This window comes from Aythya marila, assembly GCF_965140915.1.
Source record: "Aythya marila genome assembly, chromosome: 3".
In the NCBI taxonomy this organism is placed as follows: Eukaryota; Metazoa; Chordata; class Aves; order Anseriformes; family Anatidae; genus Aythya; species Aythya marila.
In genome coordinates this window covers 52,594,979-52,622,158 of record NC_139044.1, presented here as the reverse complement: position 1 = coordinate 52,622,158, position 27,180 = coordinate 52,594,979, and the positions used below count along the sequence as shown (strand labels likewise).

The 27,180-nt window shown below is 35.7% G+C and overlaps 1 protein-coding gene across 13 annotated transcripts in view; it reads left to right on the top strand.

Annotated features, from left to right (window-relative positions):
• Positions 1 to 27,180, top strand: part of SYNE1 (spectrin repeat containing nuclear envelope protein 1) — a 306,198-nt gene that overhangs the window by 195,208 nt on the left and 83,810 nt on the right. For 8 of the 13 annotated variants that reach the window (XM_082757645.1, XM_082757651.1, XM_082757647.1 and 5 more), the window contains 12 exons: positions 1,815 to 1,997; positions 3,202 to 3,345; positions 6,753 to 6,947; positions 8,023 to 8,163; positions 13,159 to 13,326; positions 14,130 to 14,291; positions 16,081 to 16,275; positions 17,991 to 18,164; positions 19,132 to 19,323; positions 22,924 to 23,058; positions 23,683 to 23,789; positions 25,231 to 25,381. In XM_082757645.1, coding sequence (XP_082613771.1) covers positions 1,815 to 1,997; positions 3,202 to 3,345; positions 6,753 to 6,947; positions 8,023 to 8,163; positions 13,159 to 13,326; positions 14,130 to 14,291; positions 16,081 to 16,275; positions 17,991 to 18,164; positions 19,132 to 19,323; positions 22,924 to 23,058; positions 23,683 to 23,789; positions 25,231 to 25,381 — 1,947 coding nt within the window. The remainder of the gene's footprint in view (positions 1 to 1,814; positions 1,998 to 3,201; positions 3,346 to 6,752; positions 6,948 to 8,022; positions 8,164 to 13,158; positions 13,327 to 14,129; positions 14,292 to 16,080; positions 16,276 to 17,990; positions 18,165 to 19,131; positions 19,324 to 22,923; positions 23,059 to 23,682; positions 23,790 to 25,230; positions 25,382 to 27,180) is intronic. The other 5 variants (XM_082757649.1, XM_082757646.1, XM_082757640.1 and 2 more) reach the window with 3 other exon arrangements.

The window sequence follows — 27,180 nt, the reverse complement described above, 5'->3', positions numbered from 1 at the left end:
CCCTCAAAGGCATTGTTTAAAGCATAACACTTTGTGGGTTTGTTCTTAGCTTTATGCAATCCTGAGAATTGACCATACAATTCAGGTTCAATATGTATTAATACTTATAAACCCAAGCTTTTACCCAGAACTTTTTATCAAAATGTTTTTAAAGTACTTCAAAAGCAATTCCGGTTTGTTATCCCTGCAGCTAGAGGTTGCTTGCTCCCCCAATAGCCAAGTGAAAAGCTAAGAAAACTCAGTATTTTGTAAGCCCAGTTACTTTCATATTTGTTTAGTTGAATTACCACCATAAGATACTGCTTATTGTATTTGGTGTACTATGGAAATTTTTTGACTTGCTATTTTTGGCCACTGTTTCAAGACAAGAAAAGTAACCCATGTTATAACTTACTGAGTTCCTTGAGAAACATTTCTTGCTGCAATCTGATATAGAGATTCAACTGTTCTAATCTCCCAGGAAAATTAAATGTCAACAGGTCCACTTTAGGATTGAACTCTGCAGAAAAAAAAGTATATACAGAGCTTTACTTTTGATTAAAATATATACTCTTTATTCTAGAGATTGAAGATAAGTTTCAGAACATGACATTGAAGAATATAGGTGAAACATATCACCCACCCAAAGAATAAAGGAGTACTGTGTTCTTTGCACTGGCTCTGTCAGGTCTTATAAGTATACCTATCTTTTGTACAGATGGAAAGGGGCTGTAGCCCCTGCACATGTATTTCACCAGACAGAGGGGGGGTCTTGGAGACTTCCTGGCTGGCAAGTGGCCCCATGGTACCTCTGAGTGCCAGTTGCACAAAGCATCTTTTGCCAGCAGTGCAGGGCCTGACAGAGGAGAGGCCTTCCCAGTCCAAAGAACAGGTTGTTGTACCAAGTTTTCGGTTAGATTATCCACCATACCTCATGAAGTCTATCTTTCTGCATATAGTGTAGGAGGAGGGAGACAATCACTCCTTGTTTGCCAAATACATTGCCTAGATGATTTGTATCTGTTGAGCTTCACACCTTTTCTAATGTACTGAGGTTCCTTTCATCAGCTTTGCCTTTTTCTATTTTTTTCTGTATATTTCAATCAAACTGTATATTTTAATCAAAAGGAAAGCTTCAATTTACATCTAATTCCCTAATGAAGATAAAAGAATACCAATAGAATCTATTAATCAGTCGTTGCACTTTTATACGCTTCTCATGCACAGACATTGTGAAAGGAATAGAGACTATTAAAAAGGGCACCCAACATATGATTATTAAACAGAAAAAAAAATAAATCTGTATGTGAGTTTTTGTTGTTTTATTGCCTTTTGAATTTTAAATATTTTCAGCAATTATTTGTATTTTCAAGGAAGACTGTAAACGCAACAGGATTCATTTGCTGTTTTTTAAGTGTGCTTCAACATGGAGTTCCACTTGGATTTTAACATTAAAATGTATGTGTGCATAAGTGACTCCTATGCAGCTTCAATCTGTGTATTTTTTAAAGATATTTTTCAAATATGTTAACAGAATTATTCTTGGGCTTAGACACTCAGAAATAAGAATGACTGTTTTTTCATGAATTATTTTTATGCCTGGTATGTAGGTCTTTTGGTTAACTAATACTTTAAAAGAATGCTCATTTCAGAATTAAAAACTCTAGACAAAGTGTATCATAATTATATTAAATTAAAAGCAAACAAACAAACCAACAAACAGATAATCAAATTCATTGTTTATTTTAGTTTGTGAATTCATAATTATCTTTTGCTGCATCAAATGTTCTGAGAGTTCTGCAAAATGGGCTTATTGTGGCACTGACTTTTTCTAGCACCTGTTGTCTGAAATGGAATCACTGAAGCCAAAAGTTCATGCAGTACAAGTTTGTCAAAGTGCCTTGAGGATTCCTGAAGAGGTGGTCACCAGCCTGCCAATATGTCACAGTGCCCTTCGGCTCCAGGAGGAGGCCAGCCGCCTGCAGCACACTGCCATTCAGCAGTGCAACATCATGCAGGCAAGTGTAACTGTGTCTCATATATTACTCTGAGTAACTTGAGCACACAAATTGCAATGAAAACAATTTTATATTTCTATCCATTCTCCTTCACTTAGTCATACAATTATTATATTTCCCAGTATGTTTCAGTCCTTTCTGATCGCATGTTTTGGGGGGGGGTTAACATTTTTGATGATGTTATTGGTCAGTTTACTCATCAGACTTTTATGGTGGTTCTGTCCTCAATCTTGAAATGTTTTTTGTAATGCTGCTGGGATTAAATAAACAAATAGTTAATATACATTTGTATGCAGGGTAATGTTTTAACTAATATAATCCCTTAATGAAATTAATTTTAATATATCATCATAACATCAGCTGCTTAAAATAATAACATAACATTGAGCTAAATAGCTTTCTGAACTAAAAGTCATTATTTTTTAATTTAAGATTTCTACATATTTCCTTCCTGATTTTGAAGACATTCAATATGTACTAAATTCCTATTTTCAAGCTTTGCTAAATACAAGAAAATTAGTTTTTGTTCGATAGCTTGATTTCATAGCTAAATATATAAAAGGTATTTCCAAAGAACAGAATAAAACTTTTTTTCCTGCTAGTTAGTGATAGAAAAATACATATCGAACTAAGGTACAGCTACAGAGATTCAAGTTAAATAACAGTAGAGGCTTCTAATTAAAGGTAGTTAAGTACAAAGAAGGACATAATGTCAGACTAAAGGTTTTGAAAACAGATCAGACCAATTTCTGATTTCTGAAAAAAAAAAAAAAAAAAAAAAAAGATACCTCACTGGTAGTATAATGGTCTAAATTAGTCTTCAGGATCTTCTCCCAGTTGTATTTTCTATGAATCTGTAAAATTTAAGTTTCTCATGTAGTTTTTCCATTTCATAGAAGGAGGCTTGAAGTGAATAAATAGATGAAAGTGCTTATATTAAAACTATCAAATTAGGCAATGCTGTCTTTTGGTGGGTGTGTTTGGGGCAGATGCTTATTGAAAGCTGAAGTTTTAGCCCCAATATTGAATATCTTAAAAAAACAAACAAACAAACAAACAAAACAACACAACGCTTTGGCTTGCCAAGGTGCAAGTGCCAGTTGGGTGTAAGTTTACTTCAGTGAAGAAAGGAAATTGGTCATACTTACAGTAAATAAATACTTATTTTCATGTAGACACTTGATTATTTTTTTTTCTTCTCTAGGAAGCTGTGGTTCAGTATGAGCAATATGAGCAAGAGATGAAACATTTACAGCAAATGATAGAGAGTGCCCATCGTGAAATTCAAGACAAGCCAGTACCAACCAGCAACATCCATGAACTCCAGGTCCAGATTTCTCGTCATGAGGTAGGAAAGACAGAACAACATAGGCTCACTGGCAGTTCATGGGCCTAAAATAATTTTCATAACCAAGTTTCATAAATTAGCTGAGTAGTTTTTTAGGCGTGCTTGAAGGCTATCTGAGCAGATAAACCAATACCCAATAGGAAACTCGTGCTATTAGTGCAATCTGGAGTATTCATTTGTTTATTCAGTTAAATATGTCCTAATCTCCAGGCAATATTATGCAAACTAAAACATTTTGTATTTAAGGGGCAGTTAACATAGCTACTTAACTGAGGAACATCACAGAAGCTAATGCAGAGCATTTAGTCACTTGATCACTGCCAACTCAGCAATTCTTAGGTATATCTTAAAGTCCTTACTTATTTCCATCCTATTAATGTAAGAAAATACCAGGGGACTTGAATTGCAGGAAAACTACAGTAAATTTGGAGGAAAAGTCTGCAAGAGTCACTCCAAAGGATTCTTGCCAATTCATTTTGGGGAAGAGTTCTGTCTTGTGAATTTACAGATTCTGCCCTCAAACTCAGTGATTGTAAGTACTCATATGAATCAGGACAGTCTCCATGGAGCCTTTTCTTCTGTGCTAGCATGGGAGCTCCTGATCCCCTTTTCTATCCCTCTATCTGCTATGTACAGATAAAAAATTGCATCATTGATACATGTGTATCAATTTTGACACCAGATGGCACCATTTCTTTAACTTTGAATTAAAAATCAACCTGGGATATTATGTAACCTAAAGTAGTGTTATATGTGTTGATCATTTCCTTTCTAGTTATCAAATAGTAACTCACTATAAATGCAGAGTGTTTTCTTTTATAAACAAAACAAAACAACAACAAAATAATACCTTCTGTATTTTTAGCAGGGAATTCAAAATGCTAGATTTTCTGTTCAAATGTTCTGGAACAACAAAAGCAGCAGGAGAGTCACTTTAGTGATACAGAGCAGTGCTGATGAGGAAAGGAATGAGGCTGCAGGGAGGAATTTAAAATGGGGCAGCTTGTAGTTTCATCTGCATTTCAACAAATTCAGTAGCTTCAGTTTAGACGATTCCTTTTAAACATCTGCAGGAAGATAGCAGCTTTACTGCATATTTTGGGAACAAGCAGGGAGTGTACAGGTTTCACACTCTCAAGATTCCACATTTAGAGACAAGGAGTTTTAAAAGACTAAGATACACATATTATTGGTTTGTATTTTGTCTGCTCAGTAGTTGTGGAAAAGCACACAGTTACGTAAGTGGACTCTATACTGTTATACAACTTTAAAAAGCAAGTCTGTCAAGATGCTTGTCCTGTGTTTTCTTAATTTAAGAAAACATTAGTTGCCAGATTGTCTGTTTAATCCTGCACGAACAGGAATTTAAATAAGCATTTTGGTACCTTTGTTTAGAATGAAAATAGGAGGATGGAAGTATAAGGAATGTACACTGTTTTCTAGAAAGCTTGTAGCACTGCATATGTATGCAGTTATACTCTGGAACTAAGTTTACTGAACCCTGTTTCTTTAGACTTTCGGATAAGAATATGGGCAAGTATCTCCATACTTGTGTATGATTTTAATGGATATACAGTACTTCACAGGAAATTACCTTTATAAGTTGTTTTATTTTCACAAACACATTTTTGCATCTTTTTTTATTTTCTTTGTATTCAGTTGAAGGAGGTATGTTAGATTCTCCATGCATTAATGATACAAAAGTTATTACTTTTCAGTAGTATTGATGGAGTAGTGTGTTTTGAATGATAATAGATTTCCCGCTTGTGTGTTGCTGAGATGTGCCATTCATCAAATATTAGTAAATGATTAGTACTTGCCAAACAGAGCAGATAACTCTATTCCAGACATTAAAGCTGTGGCTTCATTTGATCAGTTTTTCAATTGATCTCCTCAACTGTTTTATACTTGAGACTTTGTTTAGTCTCCCAGGTGAACCTTGGAGCTCCAAGAGAGGTTGTCTTGTTGCTGACATGACAAGCAGTGAGCAGGTACCATTGAGTCCCAGACTGAAAAAGTCATCATTGGTCTTTGTGATGTATCCACTTCTAATTCTGTATTTTCCATCATGACTGTTCTGCACTGTGACTTTGAGGAAAAGGTTTACTGAAAATGTTGTATAACCAAAATAACATTTTAATTTTACTTTCCTGAAGCAACAATTTTAGTTCCCTTTTTAAAGATATTGTAATCATTTATTATTATGCAATATTATATTTGTTATTATACTAGATCTTGCAAATTCTGTTGCTATTTTTCCCTGAAAACTTTCATTAGGTGAAAAAAATAAAGCAGGTATATAAATAATTTAGAAATACCCATTAGAATGAATAATCACTGAACTAACAGGCAAGCTTACACAAATGTTGTTTTAACTTTATAAATCAAAATTCTATCACATCACTGAGCCTCCAGAGAGGCAGGAACATTAGCTTTGGCAGAAATGTGAAAACCTCCCACCAGTTTTTATTTGAAAAATATGAACTGAATGCCTTAAAACCAGACACTGAACTAGGCAACAGTAAAGTATATGAGAGAATATTAATCAGTTTCTGTCTATTCTGTTCCATGTTTCTTCTCTGACTAGACTTATTGTGGTGATGTTTCACCATACAGATAGACCATTTCATAGCCATGATAAACAATATTTTAAAATATACCCAGCTTTAGGCCAGATTTACTAATGCTTATTAAAGAAGAGTTAGTACTGTGTGCAGTTGAGTTTTTAACTCTGAAAATTTACTCAAAACAGAAATAAGGTAAAATATATCCAAACGCTGACAAGTGATTCAGTCTGCATTTAATCTTATTATGTGAACTATTGTTCATATTACAATTGATCTTGTTAAACCCTGTGAGTTATTGTTTGAACTATTCATTCATTTTGGTGAGAGCTGAATGGTGCTTTTTTTTTTTTTACAGTTCTGCTTATTACATGACCTCATTTTCATGGCATGCAGTATGTGGTAAAGCTTCATCTTCCTTAGATAAATGCAAATAGGTCAGAAAGAAAAAGTAGAAAAGAAAGGAGAGATGTTCCCCTTTTCTGTAAACTGAAGCATAAAGAATCTATGTCTAGTTCAGGCTGGATGCAAGTATGGGGTGTGCTTCACTTCTGCAATGATCACATAGAGGCTTTCACAGTACTTTTCCGGTTTCACTTCAAAGCTCTCTGCTTTGCGGTTTAGCTGTGCAGTGAGACGCAGCCTGACTTGTTCCCTCCACAATCAACATCCTGCTTTTCAGCTAGTGCTGCTGCTTATGCAGGGTTTCTGAGAGGCAGCACTATGATTTCATTGGCTGAGCTAGGAGGGGAGAGCTTGCCTTCTCTACGGAAGCTGGAATGCTGCTAGTCCTCTGGCCTTTATTGGCTGCCTCTGCATTAGAGAAAAAATATGTTTCCTCAGGAGCTGGCACAGAAGATCAAAGGATACCAGGAGCAAATTGCTTCTTTGAATTCAAAGTGCAAGATGCTAACAATGAAAGCAAAACATGCCACTATGCTGCTGACAGTGACAGAGGTGGAGGGGCTTTCAGAAGGAATGGAGGAGCTGGATTCAGACCTGCTCCCGGCACACCCTTCTCATCCCTCAGTGGTTATGGTAAGGAATGAATTGTTCTCAGTACCGTTTATCTGAGCTGATTGCTTTTGCATCATTGCAACACACCTCTGTAGCGAGTTGCCACAGCTCATATCTATATTTTGCTTTTGAAATGGCTGGAGTGTGGCAAACCAAACAAGCTACAGCTTCCCCTTACTGTATTTTGCTTTATATGGGTTATTAAGACTCATAGATATAGGATGAAGTTATTTAAAAAACAAACACCGGTGGCAGTTATCTGTAATAAGATGCAAATTTAGTGCTTTTTCTTAGCTGTCAGCATGTGTGAGCAAATGCCAAAAAACTACTGAATTGCAGGAATCAGGTGAAAACAGAAGAAATATTATTTCATAGAATGTTGCAGTGCATGTATTTTACAGAGCATATTTCTAAAGCTCTTTTATTAAAAAGTTGATGTGATACTTGACTGTATGCTACTATATTCTCAAATGAGTATGTGGGAATGAAAGCTGGCTAAGTATTGGCATAGACCTCATGTTTGAATTAAAATGCTTTTGTTTCTTGTTGGGTCTTATTATAAACATATTGTTAATGTCATTGCAATTTTTGCCTGAGTGCAGATTTCAAGATTTATCATAGCATAACAGAACTGAGGAAGCAAAAATTATAAGTTACTATGGGATTATATGTTTTTTATATCTTAAGTCTATTCCTTGTTGTTCTAACCAGGCCTGGATATGGATACCAATACTTTATTATTCTGTTATCTGTCCATAATATTTCCATATGCATCTCTGATTGCACAAGAAGACATTTAGGCAGACCCTGACATGTTATTATTCAGTTGCTGACTCTATACATTTCCTTTTAAATTCATTAGTTTACAAAAGAGAATGTTCATAATTAAAGTATGGCCAGTAAATATGACTATTAATTCACCAGATTTTTAACCTGGCAAACGTAAGGGCATGAAGGATGACTAAATGCTGTCATGTTCATTCCAGCTGAGTGTTTTGTTTTGTTTTTTCTCTTGTTTTGATCTCAGTCTAAGTAAACCTAAGCTGAGGTAACTGATTTTCTTCTTGTGCTCTGGGGTTTGCTTTTCCTGTGGCAGATGACTGCTGGTCGCTGTCACACGCTGCTCTCCCCTGTCACTGAGGAGTCTGGGGAGGAGGGAACCAACAGTGAGATCTCTTCTCCACCTGCCTGTCGCTCTCCCTCACCTGTGGCTAATACAGATGCTTCTGTTAACCAGGTACCTCCCTCTTGGCATTCATTCAGCTTTTATCTCAGAGACATGTATGGTTCCATTCCACAGGTGGTTTATTTAATCCTGTGATATTTGCCTATAGCTCCAAGAAAATTAGGCTGTACCTCTAACTTAATTGAACCTTCAGATTCTAGCTCAAAATATGTACAAATATTTACTAATGAGTTTAAAATGTGTAGTTTGGCATTATGGCTATTCACTATTTTTAAAATAAATTTTAAGTGACAGTTACAAAGCTCTTCCATGTCACTACTATTTTCTATTTATATGCTATTTTTGATTTTCACAGCAGTACACAATGGAATCTTGCATCCTGAGAAAAAATGCAATTTAAAATAATAAAACATTGTATGATATCCATATACATCTGTCTTACAATATCATTGTCATTGTAGCATTGAATTCGCAGACTATCTTCTATTTAATACCATTTCAAGTATTAATTTTCATGTAACTTTATCACATTTTATTACATTTCATGTTATTTTAGTTCATTCCATACTTTCAGTGACCATCCATTTTAAGTGGTAATGAGAGAGATCAGTAAAATAAATTAAATTTTAAATTAAAACTGTGGACTCTGGCACTTCTACTAGGATCCAGTGTACATCAGCGTTCATTATAAAGTGAACAACGAACCAGCACACTGAGCATCATGTACATCAAGGCACATATATAATGCTAAGATTAAGTTTATAAATTAGCCTTAGGAGCAATCACCACCTCACTGAATTCATCATGTTTTGTGGTTGCTGTTTGTTTTTTGCATTTATTTTTATTCCCAAAATTGACCGCTGCAGAATTTGCAGGTAGAGTCGTGTTGTGTTGCATTGCTGAAAAGAATTAGAGAAGTTTGAGCAAGTTGCCCAATAATTCCTTCCACTAATTTTGAAGATGTATATGGTGCTTTAGAAGTTGCTAAATCTAAAGGATTCATTTTCATGAACTTATATAAGAAAGAACATTAGGGTAAGATAGTGATAGAGGTAGCATTCTTCAACAGAATAGTAACAATGTTATATAATGAGTCAGGAGGATTTTCACACACACAGAATCACACAGAATTTCTAGGTTGGAAGAGACCTCAAGATCATCGAGTACAACCTCTGTCCTAACACTAACAAGCACTCCACTAAACCATATCACTAAGCTCTACATCTAAATGTCTTTTAAAGACCTCCAGGGATGGTGACTCTACCACTTCCCTGGGCAGCCCATTCCAATGCCTAAGATTTTTTTGTTACTTCGGATAATAAGAAATGGTAATGTTTGCTTAATGGTAAAACAAAACAAAACAAAACAAAAAACAACAACAACAAAAATGTCAGTGTCAATCAGTGAAAGAGTTAAATGACCAAGAACGTCTTGTGTACTAATAATCAAATCCATCATTGGTTCATTACATTTCTCTAGGGGGTGGGAAATAAATAAATAAAAATCCAGTAACTCAAATAATAAGGAAAATCCAGTAAGAATACTGAATACAGTAAGAATACATAACCTGACATGGAACACACAAGTTTTAGAGCCTGTAATTTACTAGGGTAAAATTGAACAGAAATATGATGTCTTTCACTTAGCAGGAGATCTTTGAAAGAGATAAGATTGCTGGTGTTATAATAATGTAAAAAACTGACAGATCAAGGTTTCTTCAGTGTGGTTAATGTTGAAATGAACATCACTTACTAAATAATAAGGGGAAGAACATTCCAAAATGCAGTGGTTTACTTACAAAATACAACAACAATAACTCTAGAGAAGAAAGAGTTAGGAACTTAAATGTTAAAAATATTTCATATTCAGTATTCATATTTTTTCTTTTTAAGTAGCCAGTGCTAACAGAAATACTTTCTCACAGGAATATCACCTGCAACATACCAGAAAAATCAAAAAAGGAACTCTAGAAAAAAAAGAATTACACTAGTTTAGTTTTGGGAGAAAATAATTAGAGCACTTATAAAGGTTTGTTGTTGTTGTTGTTGTTTTATTTAATTGTTTTTTTCCCTCCTGGAGTAGGGGAGAAATGTGTTGTTAAAACTGTAGAGAGGGATTAGTGATTAAAAACAGTCTTCCATCAGAGTTTCATAAATATCTCCTAATGATCAAATGTAGGTATCCCTCATTGAGACATCTAAGTGCTATTTTTACAGTGCTAACAAGTTACAAAAATACAAAACAAGTGTCAGCTGCATATTAGTGTAAATACTGATCCTATGTATGGAAACAGTAAAACAAAAGCATGAATACAAGAAAGTGAAATATCTATCACTGTTGTATTGTTGTTGCACGGGGTCTTTGTTTTGTATTAACACTCCTCTAAAAAAGTCAGGGGAGTGTGGTGGAGAGGGACACAGCTAAAAAAATATTTTAAGAATCTGATCACAACTCCTAAAAGGGTGAATGGTTCCATGGTGTATAATATTTCAGCAATTAGTAACAGTGCTTTCATGGAGTTTATTCTCATAAAAATCTGTGCTACAATAGTGAATGAGAATCCCTCGAAGCTAACATTTCTCACATTTACCCAAAAATATAGGTGATTAAAATTTAGCACATCTTTTAAAACCTGTTTTCTGGATATATAATGTACAGCAATTGAATTGAAAAAAGATGAAGTTGTTAGTGTAAAACCTTGGGGGCCACAGCTGATCCTGTGATTCAAGTCTTCATCACTGGGTCACTGTAAAATATCTTTTTCTCTCCTTGTACACAGACTACTTCATAATCATTCTTTCTCCTTCCATTATGAAAACTCATCTATGTTGCACCAGCCCTTCTTAAATACAAATCCTTGAAATTTAAACTCATCATTTGCTCCTACATCCTAACAGTGAAGCTTGAGTACTGTTCATTGACTAATTTTCCTAAAAGAGGGCATGATACATTGGGTCCTGAATAGGGGAAAGTAATCAGTAAGAACACCTGGATTCACATTGTCAACATAAAAACCCTTCTGAAAAGAAACTGTCATGTTCTATACTCCAAAAAGTAGTTGAAATGATGTGCAAAGAGGTTACTTTTCCCCCTCTGTAAGAACAAGCCATTTATTCTACAAACTCTGATTAAGAAGTCTCAGTAGCACAGGCTGTTTTTTTGTTTGTTTGTAGAGAAGACTAGCTGGGGACTGTGCAGTAGCTGCAGACAAGACAAATTGAGAAGTTCCCTGCACTGCTGTCATTTTTCTCCATGACATGGAAAGATCACTTGTGGTCAGAGCCAAAAATTCAGAAATCAAAGTCCTGAATACTATGTTAAGCTGTTACACGTCCCCTGTTTACTCCCAGACACTGTAAATGTGTAAATGCCTTCATCTTGTAATTTCCCAAGACACTTATTAAGAAGTATCTCATTTAACAGATTTGGACAGTTTGAAATTCTGTCCATTCTTTGGTCTTCTGTTTCTATTGAGAGACTTTTTCAGGGATCCTCAGTAAAGATTCATGATCCATCTGTCTATAAAATATAGTAATGGCAGTTTCCTACCTTTAAAAATACTGGTAATGACCAGTGAACAGGCACCTTAATTGTTAAAATGTCCACCTAGGAACCAGATAACCTGAGCTCATCTCTTCATTTTCTTGAGAGAGTGAAAAAACATACCTATGCAGCTGCTGGGTGATGGGCTGTTTTCTGTGGCAGGTGGGCATTCTGTGCTTATTAGATTGAGTTAGAAAGAGAGCCCAAGAAAGTGACTGTACCTAGAGAGTGGCTTGATTTCTACACCATTCTTCCAGAGCTTTTTTTGGTTTTGTTCACATATGCTATTAAATAACATTGAAATAACGCTGGGAAATGAAGAGTCTGCTGCAAATTTGGATCCTTTTGCAGGTATTCTAAATTCCCACATGTGCAAGAGTGAGATAATATGGCACTTGCATCAGTACTTCATTATAAGAAAATTCATTTGTTTGAAATTAATTTTTGTTAATCCATAACATCCTTTGGTAACACTGGATTACTGTCTTCTTTGGATCTCACTAATTCCTTAGGCCCTTATTTATCAAGCCATACTTTTCTGTATACTTTTCTATGAATTTCATTTTTAAAAAATTCCCATTAACTAATAAAATGAAGATCAGTAAAGATTAGACAAGAAATATTATAATGGCCATGAATTCCCTAAAGGATGACACACTGAGCACATAACGTAGGCCTGTATTTTATTTAATTATTTTTAAGGCTTATCTTGAAAATACTACTTCTGAAAATGAGGTCACAAAAAGATCTGTAATGGTAGCATATGACGTCTTGGTCCCAGTGTCTTGTTGCAACAGTTGAAGAAATAGCCAAACACTAAATACACAAGTTCTGATGGGAAATATTTCTGCCTTGAATTTTTCAGTGGTAACTTGAACACTTGCCCATTTTCCTTAGTACTTCTGGTCCCTCTGCCCACTGTCTTTCATGAGTGAATCAACAGTACCTGTTTGTTTGAAGACCAATGCTTAATATTCTTTCTTACCTCATTGACTAGTCCTTTGGCATATTCATTTTCAGTTCTTCTGTTGTCTTCTCTATGATAGAGTTCATTAGAGTGATATTCTTTGTCACCCACAATACCCACAACACACTGGGTTGTGATGGGCTTTCCCCATTTATAGCTGTGTTGCTAGAATGTTGTTCCAAATTTGAGCACTTCCCTCACAGAATTTCCATGTCTCTCCACAGTTGCATCTTGAGCCTCCTTCCTAATACCCATCCAAACATATACTGTCGACATGGAAAAGAAAAAAAAAAAAAAAAAAGATCCACAATTTTCATCATATTAAAGCTCCAAACCATACTCAGTGTATTACTTCTAAATATTTATTTACTTTGTTGTTCATGGATTGTTTGGTTCTTTTGGCTTTGTGACTTGGTGATGTTTTGTTTTGTTTTGTATGTTTTTAACAGACGTATGCAAGGGATCAGTATGTGGGGGGATATTCTTATACATAATCTTTTATTTTGAAAGTGCAATAATGTGTTTTGTGATTGTAGGACATTGCTTATTACCAAGCCTTATCTGCTGAACAGTTGCAAACAGAAGCTGCTAAAATTCAACCCAGCACTTCAGCCACCCAGGAGTTTTATGAACAAGGATTAGAATCAGCTGCTAGTGCCAAATTGGATGATTTGCAGCGTTCCTGGGAAACACTGAAGAATGTGGTATGTCTTGGATGTCTGGTATATCTGTAGGGTTTAAAACAATCAGCTAGCTTGTAAGGAATAAAATGCTTAGCTAGTATTCTAGCTAGTAACCTGCTTAGCTAGTATTCTTCTCTGAAGTTCTTGGCTCTCTGGGGGCAACAAAAATTGTCTGTTGCAGTATTATATTACATTATATTTGTTTGTTTGTTGAAAGCCCGTGCAGGATGGACCTCTATTAAGAAAAAAAATAAGTCATTTGTGCTGATAGTTGCCTTCAGAAATATTAGCTGTTGTCAGACGATATTCCATAACCTAACATGGAATTCAGTTCATACCAGAAATGTTGGTAAAAAAGGCCTAAGCATCCAGTTCCTCCAAATACTGAGTCAGCTTAACACACTTCTGCATAGTAGTGTAGCATAGTCATTCAGTGATGTATCAAAATGGCTACAGATTTTATTATATACAATATATTTTTAATTCTTTTGAAAAGGCACAGCAGCTATTATGGGGTATGCCTCTATCAAACTGTACATGATTGAGTGCATAAAATCTGTAATAATTCACAAGAATGTCCATAGTTTATCCCTGCATAGTAAAGTGTTTTGTTTTTTTTCCAGTCACAGAACACAGAATTTGATTGATGATGTTTAAACATATAAGTAATTTTAATATGGCTGTTTTGATTTCTAATTTCTGTTTTTGAAAAACTATATTGCAAGTTTTTGGATTTAGTCATTTAAGCCTTGGGATGTATGAAGCAAAAAACCATTCAAATCCTGTATCAGAGGTTAGAACTTAGATCTCCTATTCCTCATCAGATAAGTGAAAAACAGCGCACCCTTTATGAAGCTCTTGAACGTCAACAGAAGTATCAGGACACACTCCAGTCTATATCCAGTAAAATGGAGACCACTGAGTTCAAACTGAATGAGAGTCTGGAACCATCCAAGAGTCCAGAGAGCCAGATGGCAGAACATCAGGTAAAAACTTTTTACATAAGAAATAAAGGGAGGCCATGCATTACCTCTGTATCTTTAGTTCCCTTTGTTGTTAGATAGCAGCGTTCTTTTTGGTTGGATGACTCAACAATATGCAGTAGCTGTATTATCTATGCTAACTGTATGTATTGCCTTTCTGGACTTCCCACCATTCTAAAGATGATGTAACAGGGATTCTTTAAAGGAAAAAAAAAAAAAAATACATATATATATATATATGTATGTATAATGCTTTCCAACCAAAATTTTCTGTAAAATCTTTTGTCAAAGATTGTGTTCAATGACACCTACATATACTGGTTTTCAACATTAGTGCTATTAGCTATTTATGCTAGTACATTCATAGAGAGAGACTATATATAATATTCCCAATTTACTAAGATCATCACTAATACTGATGCATTGTAAATTGATCCAAATACACTTTTTGCCTTGTTAAACAAAACAAGCAAACAAAAGCACACAAAAAAATCCCTTCCAAGGGAAGTCAAGAGAATATGGTAACTCTTTGAGGTAAAATGCTGCAATTATATTCACCAGGAAGCTTCTCCTTTTCAGGTTATTAATGTCAGTATTACCGACAAAGAATTAAAATAGAATATTATTTTGAACTTTACTATATCAACCCTGATGCTAGAGGAAAAGGTTATCTATTTCTAACTGATTTTGACACTGGATACTCAGTGTCAAGCAAATAAAATGTCTGCATCAAATGTCTGAACAAAAATACAAATGGGTTATTTCCCTGGCAGATCTTCAGAATGTAAAGAACCCAGAAGAAGGCTTTCAGAGAGATAACACTACCTTTCTTTCATCCATGTAGGCTGGAGGAAGATGCAACCAATACAGGTCTCAAACATTGTTACATGTATAATGGCAACACTGAGCCATTTCAAAATTGGTTTGAACTCATTCATTACCAAAAAAAAGTGTGGATTAGGCTTCTCAACTTGATTTTATTTTCTTTTTCATTATGCTTGCAATGAAAATATAAGCTCAGATGTTTGGTTTGGTATGTTTTGCAGTTTTTACCTTCAAATAATTACGGACACAGAATTTCACCAATACATACTAAGGAAAATCATGATGTAAAATATCTGATGTTACATGCAGGTTTTGCTTGCAAATTTGTTTATTGGAGAACACATTAATGTGACAAAGAGCCAACGTGTTACAAAAGACTTACCAAAATAGTACATTCAGAGAAACAATGACAGGGAAACACTTCTGTCATTATCAGTCAATGGACACTTGTCTAAATTGCACTCTGGCCATTCCCTTGCTCCAGATGCTGAAAACTTGAGTCAGTACAATACTCAAATGCAGAATACAGCTGCAGGTTTGTCTAAATAGCTCTTTATCAAGAAACCAATCAGACATAACCAAGTTGTAATCACAGTTGTAAGTACTCTAACTGATAACTTGAAACAGTTTGGTATCTCACTTCAGTATGAACTCTGACTTGCAAAGGATAACGTCTGGCTTTTGCAGCAACGTGTTGTCTTGTGTATCCAATGTCTATGTACTCTTAGATATGAAAATAAAGTGCTTGCTCTAAGAGATTGATAATGCAACATCTTAGGTATCTGTCTTGAAACTCAAGATGAGGAATGAAATCCAGCAGTGATACATTACATTGTTGTATTCCTCATGCTTCTTTGGAACAGTCACCTTGACTTTTATATTAAGGATACTTTATATACTTAGTACCCTTAGATACTTTCTTCTCTCTGATAGATGAACTAGTTTCTCTGCTCTCATTTCTAAATAGGCTTTGATGGATGAGATTCTAATGTTACAAGAAGAAATCACTGAGCTTCAGACATCATTAGCACAGGAGCTGGTTTCAGAATCACGGGATGCAGAAGCTGCTGATCAGCTGGCATTGCAGTCCACTCTCACAGTCTTGGCAGAGCGAATGGCCACAATTCGAATGAAGGCATCAGGAAAACGACAGCTATTAGAGGTACCAAAAAAAATAAAATAAAAATTAGTCTTTTGGATTGCATTCCAGATTTTGAGAGACATTTTTGGCAGAGCTGTACTTTGACCAAAGTTCTTAATCACTAGTGAATACTTCTAATTGAAATAAGTCATTTTAATTTCTGCTCATTTCTCACAATTCCTTTCCCTAAAATATTATTGTTCTTCCCTAGCCAGCCCCTCCTCTTAAAGAAACTAGACAGAATCTGGAAACACATAGTGCATATATTTATTTTTTATTTAATATCCTTGTTGACATTTTCTCAATAGGTGCCTTATTTTCTTGGTATTCCTTGTCCTCCACAGAAGAAGTTATGGAGTGCATTTATTTATAGCAGTTTGCAAGTATTAAAAGCAGTTACCTACAGTAAAACTGAAACTTTTGAGGAGTCATCTGTCCAAACTGGGAAACAAGAGAAGAGGGAAAGTTCAAACCAAGAAATAAGTCCTCTTCCAAACTGTTGCCTTGTTGCCTCTGGTCATCTTCCAAGTGATTTGCATGCACACCTTTATAATGGAAGATGGACTCTTTTATTTCTTTGTCTACCAACTTTACCAAAAATCCTTTAACATGAAGGTGATTAAAAAAAAATAAATAAATCAATTACATATAGGAATATTTACATGTATAACGCAGCAGGTATGTATGAGAAAATGCATTCATGCTAAAGCTAGCTACAATCAATCTACTTTGAATGCTGCAGGGCTGATTTACTGCTGTAATTTTGAGAATTCCAACAGTGAACTCATAAACACATCAACTGCTGCTTTTATAATTTCAAACATAAATTGGTTCTAGTAGACTGTGTGAGGATTTGCTCTGTGGGTTTACCTGGGCTACAGAGGAGTCCCAGGGTGTATCACCTCCTGTGCAGTCACCTGAGGCAGTGAATACATCCTTAGAAAATAGAAGTTATACTAAAACAAACAAACAAACAAACAAACAAATAAAAAAAGCACTAAATTTTTCCCTCTCAGAAGAAAAATGGCCTTTACCTAACATTATGGAGCTCAAAACAGAATAAGGATCTTGTGGTTTGTAGTTTGAGCTCCCTACTGGATCTTCTTGATGGCACTTAGAAGAAGATGCTAACTAGAAGATGCTCTCTACCCACCAGGGGCCCATCAGTACCTTGCTGGGACCTTGAAGTACACTCTCATGTCTTTCATGAGAGATGCTAAGACTATCTAACAGCCTGCTGCTGCCACCAAAGAAGGCAAGGCTGCTCTCCTTTCCCTGCGGTCCACTCCCACCTTTGTGTTACCCATACATGTTTCTCCCTAAGTAAACAGTTTTGTGATAGTTAAGCAAACTGAATCAGGGTGTGGGGGGGTGATGGTGGAACCCAAAGGAGAGCAGCAAAAGGAGGCAGAAAAGTCCTCACCTTTAGGAAGTTCTAATAGTGGACATCTACTTGTAAAATCTAAGTAAAAATAGTAACTTAACTGAAACAGAATTCAGTCACCAGGAAAAAATGTTCATTGATTGAAACTAATTGAAATTAATTTTATTAATTATTAATTAATTATTTATTAAAGTTTTCAAACATATGAAAGAAAATGCTTATCATGGTTTAAAGAATACAAGCAGTATTCTTGTATAGAAGCAGTGAGAAAAAGAGAGGAAGGACAAAAAAAAAAGTAACTACTATGGTGTATGGCTTTTAAAAAGTAAAATATTGTAATTTATACCTCTAGGAAAAATTGAGTGAGCAGCTGGAAGAACAGCGGCAAGAGCAAGCTCTTCAAAGGTACCGCTGTGAAGCTGATGAGCTTGACCACTGGCTACTCAATACCCGTGCTACGCTGGACACTGCTCTGGTTACTGCTGAGGAACCTATGGATATGGAAGCTCAGCTGGTGGACTGCCAGGTAAAATTATCAGTCTCAGTTTTTTCATAGATTCATTTTTGACAGCCATATTGTTGTATATAATATAGTTCACCCTGTGAACTTGAACAAAGCAATATTTTTAAAAAATATAATGTCCAGGAAACTCAAAACTAAAAAGAACAGTTAACTCTGTGGATGCGTTAATACTGCTGTTCTTTAGCTAGTTCTTAAAAACTTAATGCAGTAAGTTTTTTTAAAAGTCCTGTATTTTTTCCATATTTTCGAGACTGCCCATCTCATCCTGTACACATTCCTTCAACGGGCAATATTTGTGGGCTTGTACTTGACGGTGGCTATGGAAATAAAAACTGATATTACGCTAGGATTTTCAGCAAGAATACTATGAGCTTTAAATTTGGAAGATCAAAATATTTACCATGTTAATGGAACGTCAGGAAAATAGCTCTTGAGAATAAACATGCCAGAGATTTGTCACTTTAAGTCTTTCTTTAGACTAAAGAGGATTATACAGAAATCCTTAAGTCCATCATGAACCAATCAGAAAGAGCAAATAGCAAGAAGAGAAGCTTATCAATTTAGTCAGAGCAACACACAGGTAGAACAGATTCTACTAAACATACATGGAAGAAGAGGAAAGAAGCATTTCCACCTGTCTGTGCTCTATTTCTTGTCATTATGGATGTCAGTCTTAGCCATATTTACAATTAATGCGAAAATAAATAACATCTCCTCTACAACAAATCCTGTTTCAAATAATTCTTCAAATTCCTATTTTGAAAAAAAAAGGTTGTAAACAGAAATGACACATGCAAATGCCTGTGAGCATATTCATAAGGACTTTGAAAGGGACTGGAAGGCAAAGCAATAAAAAACCGGCTTGCTGTTAGCTTGGCAATGGGTGAGGTATGCCACAGGTCTCCTTGCCAGAAAACGTGACAGATGCTGGAAAATGTATGAATTTGCTTCTTTGTTTTTGCTGCTGCAGAACATGCTGGTTGAAATAGAACAAAAGGTAGTGGCCTTATCAGAGCTGTCTGTGCACAACGAGAACTTGCTTATGGAAGGGAAAGCTCACACCAAGGACGAGGCAGAGCAGCTGGCTGTGAAGCTCAGGACACTGAAGGGCAGTCTTCTGGAGCTGCAGAAAGTGCTACATGACAAACAGATCAACATTCAGGTAAGTGGCTCTCTGTAATTGGCTTCACAGTGGGCAGGAGTTTGAGAGATTTCATAGCAGTGTTATGCAACTGGGCAAAGGAGTAAAATTATTCTACTGTTTTAGATTGAGCTATTCATATTTTATTAGTAAATGGATTTACACTCACAAATAAAGAACTGCTGAGCAAGCTTTAGTTTATCATGTCAAGCACCACTTTGTGGTGAAACTCTGCACTGAACCTCACTATCTGCATGAAAGGACAATAATAAAGTAGATAGATAATTAACTTTGCCTGAATATATTATGTTCCTGTTCATGGTCCCTGTAGATTACATGTACTCTGGATTCCTCCCTGCAACAGAAGAACAATCCTAAACACATGCTTCCATGCATAGTGTGCACAATATAACATCAAACTAATTAAATATTTTTAAATATGATTAATACTCAGTGGCATCATTACACTAAACAAAATATTATATAAACATAGACACATTTAACATCAGTTTTGTCCTAGGTTTCTTTTCCTACCAGCACCAGTCTGCTTACTATAACTAGTTAATTTTATATAACATTTATTTTAGTCACTCATCAGGTTAAATTAACATGCAGAGAACTGAATGCACACAAGAAACCCAGCCGTGTAATGTGACTGACTAGTTTTGAAATTGCTTCCTCTGCTGTGACATACCGCTTTCCCCTTCCTTTTCTTTTACTTCTTCCCTGGGTTTTGTTGTGCAAATTAAACATGATAAGCTTCAAAGGTTTCTAGCTTGTAATGCAGATTAAACTCTACTGAGAGGTTAGCTTGAAAAGTCCCTTAATGTGCTAAGAACTATTTTTAGCCCAGAGAAATTGGATAACTATGAAGTATGACATAACTTAACAAAAAACAAACAAACAAAAATAAAAGGGGGGGCTCGGGGGGGGGGGCAGGAAGGGGTAACCCTTCCTGCTATTTATTACTGTTTATTAATAACTATTTATTGCTGTTGCATCTAAGATTGAGGCAATATGCAAAATGCTTCATATTTTGGCCCAAGAACAATGTCTGTTTTGAAGGAGAAAAGAAAGCTGTTTGCCCCAATCTTTCTTTTATATTCTTCTTACATATATTGGGCAAATGAAAAGTGTTACTAACAGCATGTGGACATATGAATCTGATATATTCTGATAATAATAACTATTATTATATTATAGTCAAAATTCTGATATACTAAGTATAATTATATTAGCCTTTGCTGCTGCATTTTAAAATATGTGTGCAGTATTTTAAAATATGATGGTGTGATTTAATTTACTTAAACTTTTAAAGCAGATTTTTTTTGGTGTTTTTTCTAATATCTAAAATAATATAATTTCAAGATGTATAATAAGACTAATTTAGGGTACTACATGCATGAAAGAGTTTATGAATTGCAAGCAGTTTTTGGACTTAACCTGTGGATTATGGAAGAAAATAAATTTAGGCAGTGAAACAGCTATCTTTTCAAATGAGAAGTCCATATCAGAAGAGGATATTTAAATGGTAAAACAATTTCGTAGTCAGCTAGAATATATATTGCAAATTCTATCTTTCTGAATTCATGCCTCTCATGTTACAATCCGTTTATTCCAAATAATCAGGCAAAAAGAATTTCTTATAGACTGAGGTTCGGAACATCAGATGGCCAAACTAACCCCTGCCATTAACACTGAAAAACATTACATGCTAATAGCACTGTAGTTCATGCATGTGAGAAACACGCTTCTCAGCAGGTGTATTATAAACTTGCAATTGCCCAGAGACACAGACAAACCTGTACCCATGAAATGCACCCAAGTTGCAGTGCAAGACAAGGAGCATTGTAAATACAGAGCTATATTTTCTTTCAAGCAGTATTTCAGCATGTCTGCTATTTCTGTGTCAAAGTGTTTTAGAGACAGTGTGAGATTCTGTAATTTCTTTGGGCAATTTTAGCTTTCTTTCTAACTGCATCTGTCATTAATCATCTGGAAAAAAAGTCATATGGAGACCAATTCCATTATTAATAAAATAAAACATAAAATAATCAGAAACATGATGGGATCGTGAGTGTTACATTGATTTCAAATGTAGCATTTTTCAAGCATTTTGAAAAATACAGAAAACATTGCCTTGTACTGTTATCTTCTAACATTTGTAATTTAGGTGCAAGAATTTGCTGTCCTTATAAAACAAATATGTAAAACTGATTTTGTATTAAAAGTAGTGCTTTCCTTTTTATTCCAGTGTGTGTGTGGGGGGGAGGGGGACAGAGTGTGGACACAACAGACAATAACAACGTTAGTCTTCAGTTCTACAAAAATAATGTGACTGATTCAACTTTGTACAATGTAGAGCTCCTTTGACAGATCCATTCTATCACCATTTTCATCTGGGATTTTCCAATTATTTCTGTGCTACAGTGGATACTCTCCAGGAAAGACAGCATCAAACATTTATTTCCCTGTCTGTTTAAAGGAAAATTACTATAGTTCTCTCAGGCAGAATTCAAATGAAAACACAATTGTATGTATTTTGTGATTGGAGAATGATAAAAGTTGGTTCATAAATAGTTTTGGTCTAAAAAGTATGTACAACAGCATATTTGCAAAACCTCATTGCATCCACAAAAGCCACAAGCATTTTTAAACCCCTTACTACTGTAGGAACTGCAGGACTACCATTTGTCTTAATGTAACTGCAGTATTTTAGCTTCTAAACCTTCTTCTTAGAATACTTCTTCACTCCAAATCTAAGTAAAATCAAGCAATCTGCGCAAATGTAATGAAAAACTAGAGATCATTCGCTACAGGAATCTACAAGCTGAACTGCTGTTTTCCCTAGAGCATATAGGAAATATAGGAATTTCTGTTTTTTAGAATTTACAAAAAAGATTGCTTTTTTTTCTCCTTTTTTTTTAAAAAAAAAAAAAAAAAAAGAAAGAAAAAAGAAAAAGAAAATCTTCTTTATTTCTCTATTTCTCGGGTAATATTTTCTTTTCCTAATCTGATATCCTATATATGCTGCTGTTTACACTCCAACCACAGCAGTTTTTCTAGAAACTTGTTCCTAGGAAACACAGACAGAGTACTTATTTATAAAAAATAGTAATAAAATAAAATAAAATAAAATAAAATAAAATAAAATAAAATAAAATAAAATAACAGACCAGAATGAGAAACAACTTTATCTCTTTTTTTAAGTTGACCAAAAAAGAACCAAAAAACTTTAGACAAAAACCTGACAGAAACAATCCACTGATTCCCTGCATTCCCAGTTAGAGCTTCATCTTCCATTACAGACCAATTCTGTTTTCTAGGAGAGGTAAAATGAGGTAAAACTGTCTTTAAGAGTATGACAGCCCATGGTCTCTTGATCTCTGGTCTCAGATTCTGATAATTGAGTGTGGAGCTGTGTGTTTATTTTTAGAGATACTTTCTTGCTAGTAACCAAAAACCAGCAAAAGTCAGAAACCTGAAATCATAGCTCACTTTAGAATTTATGTGAGCCAGCAACTTGAAAAGTAGAAGATGGAAGTACGTGTAATGTAGGGACTTGCCAGCTCCCTAGCAATGTAAGAAATTTTGTAAAATTTTCATTTTTTTCTCTTAAAGCAGGGATCATTACAAGAAAAGGAGGAGAACAATCTGGACTTGGTTTCTTCACAAAGTCCCAGCGTGCAAGAATGGCTGGCACAAGCAAGAACTACTCGCTCGCAGCAGCAACAAAGCACTCTACAGCAACAGAAAGTTGGTGTTTTACATTTTTTTACATTAAATCAGTTTAGATCAGCTCACTATAGCTGAGCCAGTCTAGTTAGTTTTTCCTCTGAAATCTTCATTTTAACATTTTTTGTTGCCCAATGTTCCCGTAATTGTGCATCTGAGTTCACTGGTTTTTGTCTGTAACAGCAAGGAAGACTAGACTTCCTGGGAGACTATGGTCAACCCATTTAGTCACTCTGTACTTCTGTTATGCATCAGTAAAATGAAATTGGATGAACCATCTGAATTGCTGTAAGGAAATAATGCTCAAAATAGCAGTCAATAGTATTTTTATAGAAGCAAAAGATACACATATTTCAAGGTATATTGTTTTGCATGATACTCAGACATCCTCACTGGGTTAGATTCCAGGAACTATTATGCATTAGTCAAATAGTTCAACATTCCTCTTCAGTTTATTTTTTCTGTCTCCCTCGGTGGAGATTTTGCACTGGTTTTAGTGCTCAAGTAAGCCATATCAGAAATAGTTTGGCTGTCTTTGCTTAATATAGGTATATCTTTCCAGAGCAAAAACATTCTGTTTCAGGTTTGTCTTTTTGTTGTTATCGTTATTATTGTCGTCGTTTTTGTTGTAAATTGCTGTGTCAGGAGCTGGAACAAGAGCTAGAAGAGCAGAAGAATCTGCTGCGGTCAGTAGCATGCCGTGGAGAAGAAATCCTAACACAGCAAGGTGCTCCAGAAAACCTAAGTATAAGGTATGCTTAGATGTGTTCTTCTGTGAAGTTAAATTCTTTGACCATATGCCTTATTATCCCTATGTTTACATCCTTCTTCCACATATGACCCTCTAAATTTTTTTGTTGTTTTTATACAGCACCTAGGGTATTGCAGTTCTAGTTTGTAGTTACAGAGTTTAACATATATACATATATACATATATATATATATATATATATATATAAAATATAGTAACACAAATTGTTTTGTGCTTATAGATTCAGAAATTCTTCTTATTCATGCATCATTCTAAAATTGTAAATTAGTACGATTCATTAGACAAACAGTGGATCATTACTATAACTTTCTGGTCCAGCATTTGTGTGTGAATCATAGCTGAAATCTATGTAAAACATTATAGTCTACTGTTGTAACCAGATCCTTCCAGATGAGATACTCTTTGCTTAATTTTATTTTTCCCACAGTTAGTGAATGTTTCTCTTCTTGGAGCCCTGTGTGTTTTGAATTTCATCTCTGGTCTAAATTTCCATGCACACTTACCCATTTGGGGTCCCTTCCAACTCAGGATATTCTATGATTCTATGATTAAAAGCCTTAGCTCTGGCTGGGAGAGAGTTCTGCTTTAGAGAAGGTGGAAGAAAATAGCTTCCTACTGCCAATGCAGACCTTCAGGGACCAGCAAGGGCCAGGTCTGGGGAAGAGGTAATCAGAATGGACATTGTCAGTTTCAGAATCAAGGAGTTATCAGCACCTCAGTTAAAATACTTCCTCTATGTATTTCAGCACCAAAGGCTAGAACATGAAGGTGATTCGTGAGACAGGAGAACCAAGATTTATGCATAGAGAATGCACTGTTTTCCTCGGAATTTGTGTTAATTCAATGTGTTTTATTCTTAAAAAGAACTTAACTTGTATCTCCCTTTGTCTGAGGTTTCTCTCCATGACGTTATACTATAAGAAAAAAAAAAATCAGAAAATGAATAGTTTAATTAACTGCTTACCATATTACAATTTTACATATGAAAACTCTTTCATGTGTAAATTCATACACTTGTCCTGTATTGAAATATCCAAGTATGTCTGGCATGTCAAGAGATGAGAGGAGGAAGGAACCGGATTAATTTTTTGTTATTTCATGCTTTGAAGTAAAGCTTGTTTAAATGTTGCATTCCTAAGTGGTATAGTTTTAGTCTGTTTTGTGAGTTCTGACTTATTCAGGCTACTCACAATTCTAACAGCATGTTAGAAAACACATTTTATCTCATTGGACAAGATCAATTACTGTTACAAACAAGCCTTGTCTTACTCCCAGGAATAAATAAATAAATAACAAGGAAAAGCTTTAAAAAGTAGCGCTTAACTTTAACATAGAATTTCCTGACTGAAAGAGGAAATAAACACATTATGGTATTATAAATATCGGTTTTTGTTTAAACTTTATGTATTTTCCCATTACAGTGAGAAGCCTGAAACACTCTCTGAAGAATTGGGCTTGGAAGGCGAGAAACCATCATCTGAAGAGCAGCTGAAGCTGAAATGGGAAAGCCTGAACCATGAATTCAACAACAAGCAGAGGCTTCTCCAGAAAGCTTTAGAACAAGAACAGTTGGTAGCTATTTTTAATTTCTCTATGTTTCCTCTGTCAAAGGAGTTATTGCAACACAAATTATAGTATGTGCATAGCAAATGAATTAAGTTGATGGTATTAGTGCAAAGAATATGGAGAAATTTCTTTTTCTGACATTTAAAAAATATATATAAATGTTGGCACTAGCGTTGCTCTTGTTCGAAGTAATTCAAATTGCGCTACTGTTCAGGTGAATAAGCTAGAAAGAAAAGGATTAGACAAAATTTTGATCTATTCATGTAATTTGGGATAATTCTGTAACAAATTGTGTCTCTAAAATTGACCTCTAGTGACAGCTTAGAGAATCACAGAATTATAGTATCATAGAATGACTTGGGTTGGAAAGGACCTTAAAGATCATCTAGTTCGAACACCCCTGCCGTGTCACCCACTAGATCAGGTTTCCCAGGGTCCCATCCAACCTGGCCTTTACCACTTCCAGGGATAAGCCATCCACAACACTTTGGGAAGCCTGTTTCAGTGCCTCACCACCCACTGAGTGAAGAATTTATTCCTAATGTCTAATCTAAATCTAAACTCTTTTAGTTTAAAACCATTCCCCTTTGTCCTATCGTTAAAAAGTTGCTCTCCATCTTTTTTATAACCCCTCTTTAAGGTTGCAGTGGGGTCTCCCCAGAGCCTTCTCTTCTCTAGGCTGAACATCCCCAAATCTCTGTCTTTCTTGACAGGAGAGGTGCCCCAGCCCTAGGATCAACTTTGTCGCCCTCTTCTGGGACCCACTCTTAACACATCCACATCTTGCTTGTGCTGGTGGTCTCAGACTTGCTGCAGTACTCCAACTGGAGCTTCACGAGGGCAGAGCAGAGGGGGACAGTAACTTCCCTCCACCTGCTGGCCGCTCCTCTGTTGATGCAGCCCAGGATACAGTTGGCCTTCTGGCCAACTCTCAATGACTTCTTCACTTAGTCTGTAGTCATTTGGGAGTGCCCTGGCCCAGGTGCAGGATCTTGCATTTTGCCTTATTGAACCTCATTAGGTTCACATGGGCCCACTTCTCAAGCTTGTCCGGGTCCCTTTGGGAGGCCATTCCTTCCTTCTGTTGTATCATAACAACTGCACCACTCAGCTTGGTGTCCTCTGCAAACTTGTTGAGGATACACTTCATTGCACTGTCTATGTCATTGATAAAGATATTAAACACCAGTCCCAAGGCAGATACCTGAGGGACATGACACATCACTGTCTTCCACTTGGACATAAACAACTCTCCAGCTGTAGCCATCCAGCTAATTCCTTATCCACCAAATAGCCCACCATTCACATCCATATCTCTCCATTTTAGAGATAAGGATGCTGTGTAGGACCATGTTAAAGGCTTTACAGAAGTCCAGGTAGAAAACATCAGTCAGTCTTCCCATGTTGACTAATGCAGTCACTCCATCATACAAGGCCACTAGATTGGTCAGGCGTGATTTGCCCGTGGTGAAGCCATGCAGGCTTTCTCACATCACTTTCTTGTCTTGCATGTGCCTTGACATTGCTTCCAGGAGGATCTGTTCCATGATCAGGCACTGAGATGAGGCTCACCAGTCTGTAGTTCCCTGGGTCCTTCTTTCTACCGTTTTTAAAAATGAGAGTGATGTTTCCCTTTTTCCAGTGATCAGGGACTTCGCCTGAATGCCATGACTTTTCAAATACAATGGAGAGAGGCTTGACAACTCTATCAGCCTTGTTCCCTCCAGACCCAGCGATGCATGTCATTGGACCCCATAGACTTGTACTTGTTCAGTTTCATCAGGTGGTCTTGAACTTGCTTTTTT